The sequence below is a fragment of the Lotus japonicus genome, chromosome 1 (assembly GCF_012489685.1).
Source record: "Lotus japonicus ecotype B-129 chromosome 1, LjGifu_v1.2".
NCBI lineage: Eukaryota > Viridiplantae > Streptophyta > Magnoliopsida > Fabales > Fabaceae > Lotus > Lotus japonicus.
The window spans coordinates 37,615,697-37,619,392 of NC_080041.1; the positions used below are offsets into that span (position 1 = coordinate 37,615,697).

General features: G+C 45.2%; 1 protein-coding gene across 1 annotated transcript; it reads left to right on the forward strand.

Moving 5' to 3' along the window:
• Positions 1-316: 316 nt before the first annotated feature.
• Positions 317-1,549, forward strand: LOC130734855 (uncharacterized). Its single transcript, XM_057587208.1, has one exon. The coding sequence runs from the start codon at positions 317-319 to the stop codon at positions 1,547-1,549; it is 1,233 nt and encodes a 410-aa protein (XP_057443191.1).
• The last annotated feature ends 2,147 nt before the right edge of the window (positions 1,550-3,696 follow it).

Consider the following 3,696-nt stretch of genomic DNA (forward strand, 5'->3'; position numbering starts at 1 on the left):
ATTTAGGGGTATATATATATTTGTCTTATTCTGAATTGGGATTTGGGCCTTGCATGTAAGGCCCAAATCCATGAATATTCTAGATAAGGACCGCTCTCACTATAAAAGGGGTGTCCTCACCTTTTACTAGGTACCTTTTTTATCATTAATGAGATAATTTCCTTATTCACACATCATATATATTCTTTTAGCTCTGCTAGGGTTTATCAAGGATACTTTATAACCATTGTTAGACCTTAGGACGGAACATTGGCGCCGTCTGTGGCTCTTACTCAGTGATTGTTCTTCTACTGATGTGAGAGGCAGATCATTTTTTATGGAGACACGTTCTTGTGGTGGGCGAGCACCACGCCGTCGTGGTGGTGGCTGTCATAGTGGAGGCAGAAGCCAGGCACACGTGGTCCGACCTGAACTGGAGGGGGAAGCTTCTTCCGATGGAGCCTCGGTGGCAGTACGATCTCACGCCACCACGGTTCCAGAAAATCTGGTACAGCCATGTGTGGCTGTCAGGTCCGGTTTGGACCTTAAAATGAAGCTTCCCACCCCGGAGACAGATGCTTTGGGTGATAAGCAAGCTGAAACACCTGTGCGGGCGCCGGACAATGCATTGGGAGCATCATCTGCTGAATTGAAGCAGGTGTTGGATACTATCCAGGCGGTGCAGCGTCAGAATGAGCACTTACAAGCTCAAGTGGAATATCTTAATCAAATGCGGGATCTGAGGCGTGGCCAGCGTGTGGATGCGGAGGATGTGGTAGATTTTCAACCCTTTGCGCCCATAGTGGCTGCAGTTGAGATTTCAGAGCACTTGCAAACTTTGACATTGGATATGTATGGGGGCGACACTGACCCGATAGATCATTTGCGGTATTTCAATACTAAAATGGTCATTGGAGGGGCGACTGATGCGGTAAAATGCAGATTATTGCCTTCCACATTTAAGGGCGTGGCAATGACTTGGTTTATCAAACAGCCTCCATATTCCATTTCAAACTTCACCGATTTGTCAACCAAGTTCCTAACACAATTTTCAGCCAATCAAACTCAAAAGGCGACCCCGGCTGATTTGTTCAACATCAGTCAGCACGTGGGCGAACGCATCAAAACGTATATGGCTCATTTCAGTCGAGTTTCAGTTCAATTAGAGGACGTCAGTCTAGAAGTATGTGTGGCGGCCTTCAAGAATGGGCTCAGGTGTGGCTCGTTGAACAAAGACTTAACCAGAAGACCCGCCAAGGACATGATGGACTTATGTGCCAGGGCACAGGAATTCATCTTAGTGGAACAAGATGAACATACCAAAAAAGATAGAGACAACTGGCGTACTCAACCTGAAGTTACAGTAGAAAGGAGGCGTGGTTCAAAAGAGCAACACCCAACTCAAACACCGCGCCAACAAAGGCCGGCGCCCTACCCTTCAGGCAGGCAGGGGCCACAAAGTAACATTTGGCATCGAAATGCTCAACCTGCTTTAGCGAATCAAGGAGGAAACGCACCCGCCCAAGGGCAACAAACCAAACTGAATGCTCCTCTCAGTACGATCTTGTGAGCAGTAGGGCAAACAAATGTAGTCCAATACCCAAGGCCAACTAGGTGACCTCCTGCGAATGTGGACACTACAAAGTAGTGTGAATTTCATAAAACTATGGGACACACTACGGATAATTGCTGGACTCTGCGCAAGGAGATTGAGAGATTGATTAAAGCAGGTCATTTGACAAACTTTGTCTCAGGAGAAAACACACAGTCTGAAACAGTTAAGGCCACTGAGGGCAGATCATCAAAAGGAAAGGAGGTAGTGGAGGATTTGGGAGCACCCGATGGGTCGTGCTCATCAATCGCTGGAGGATTTGGTGGGGGGCGTCTATCTTGTAAAGGGCGAAAAAGGTATGTGGAGGCGGTGAATTTAGTACACAAAGCCTATGAGGGTGAGTGTTGGTTGAACCACACTCCTATCACTTTCACGCCTAAAGACTTCGCTCATGTGATTCCACATGACAACGATCCAATAGTGGTGACTTTGCGAGTGAACAACTATGTTACTAAGAAGGTCTTTTTGGACCAAGGTAGTTCCGCAGACATCATTTATGGCGACGCATTTGAAAGGCTAGGCTTGAAGGAGACAGACTTGAAGCCATACACAGGATGTTTGGTGGGATTCACCGGCGATCGGGCCAAGGTCAGAGGATATGTGGAGTTGGCAACAGCTTTTGGAGAAGGGGAATTTGTGAAAAAATTCCAAGTGAAGTATTTAGTTCTTCCATGCAGGGCGACGTACAATGTACTTTTGGGGCGCGATACTTTAAACAAAGTGTGTGCTATAATCTCAACCGCCCATTTAACAGTAAAGTATCCAGCTTGTAATGGAAAAATTGGAATTTTAAGGGTGGATCAAGAGGCTGCAAGAGCATGTTATGCTGAAAGTCTGGCACTTTATGGTAAAAAGGTGGCCAAGGAAGCTCATCGTGTCACGGAAATATTTCCACACGAAGATTGTAATTTGGATCCACGTGATGACTTAGAGGAATTGCGATCTCAACCTGCGGAGGAAACAAAATCTATTCAAGTGCTGGGGCGGGCTTTGAAAATTGGAAGCACCCTATCAAAAGAACAAGAAGACCAGCTGGTCGACCTACTCAAAAATAATTTGGATCTATTTGCTTGGACAATCAAGGATGTATCTGGCATTGACCCCGATGTTATATCTCATCACTTATCAATTCTACCCGGGGCCAAACCTGTGGTACAAGCCCGAAGACGAATGGGCGAGGAAAAGGACAAGGCGGTGCAGATGGAAACCCAGAAATTACTGGAAGGAAAGTTCATCAGAGAAATTCAATGGCCAACTTGGTTAGCAAATGTGGTCATGGTACGAAATGCAAATGGAAAATGGAGGATGTGTACGGATTACACAAGTTTAAACACGGTGTGCCCAAAGGATTCATATCCACTCCCAAACGTGGATAAGTTAGTAGATGGGGCTTCTGGAAATGAAATGCTAAGTTTGATGGATGCATATTCGGGTTACAATCAAATCATGATGTACCGCCCAAACGAGGAAAAAACGGCGTTCATGACTAGTCAGGCGAATTACTGCTGCAGGACAATGCCTTTTGGATTAAAAAATGCAGGAGCAACTTACTAGCGTTTGATGGACAAAGTTTTTGCAAGCCAAGTGGGAAGAAATATGGAAGTTTACGTGGATGATATGATTGTTAAAACTGTTAAAGGGGGCGAGCATCACAAAGACTTGGCCGAGGCATTCACACAGATCAGGAAGTACAACATGAGGTTGAATTCGGAAAAGTGTTCCTTCGGAATTTTGGGCGGTAAATTCCTAGGATTTATGATCACTTCAAGGGGGATCGAGGTTAATCCAGACAAATGCAAGACTATTTTGGACATGAAAAGCCCGTCTAACATTCGAGAGGTCCAAAGGTTGACAGAACAATTGGCGGCCTTATCTCGCTTTTTTCCAAAGGCAGGCGATAAGGCGGCACCATTTTTTGCATGCTTAAAAAAGAATACAACTTTTCAATGGACAGGGGCGTGTGAAGATTGAAGGTATGACAAACGATAGAAAGGGGGGTTTGAATAGCATTTTCAGATAAAACTTTTCCCGCTTGAGATTTTAACAAATCTCTCAAATAAAGAATGCAAAGTGCTAAGATAAGAGTTGAGGAAAGCACACAAGGA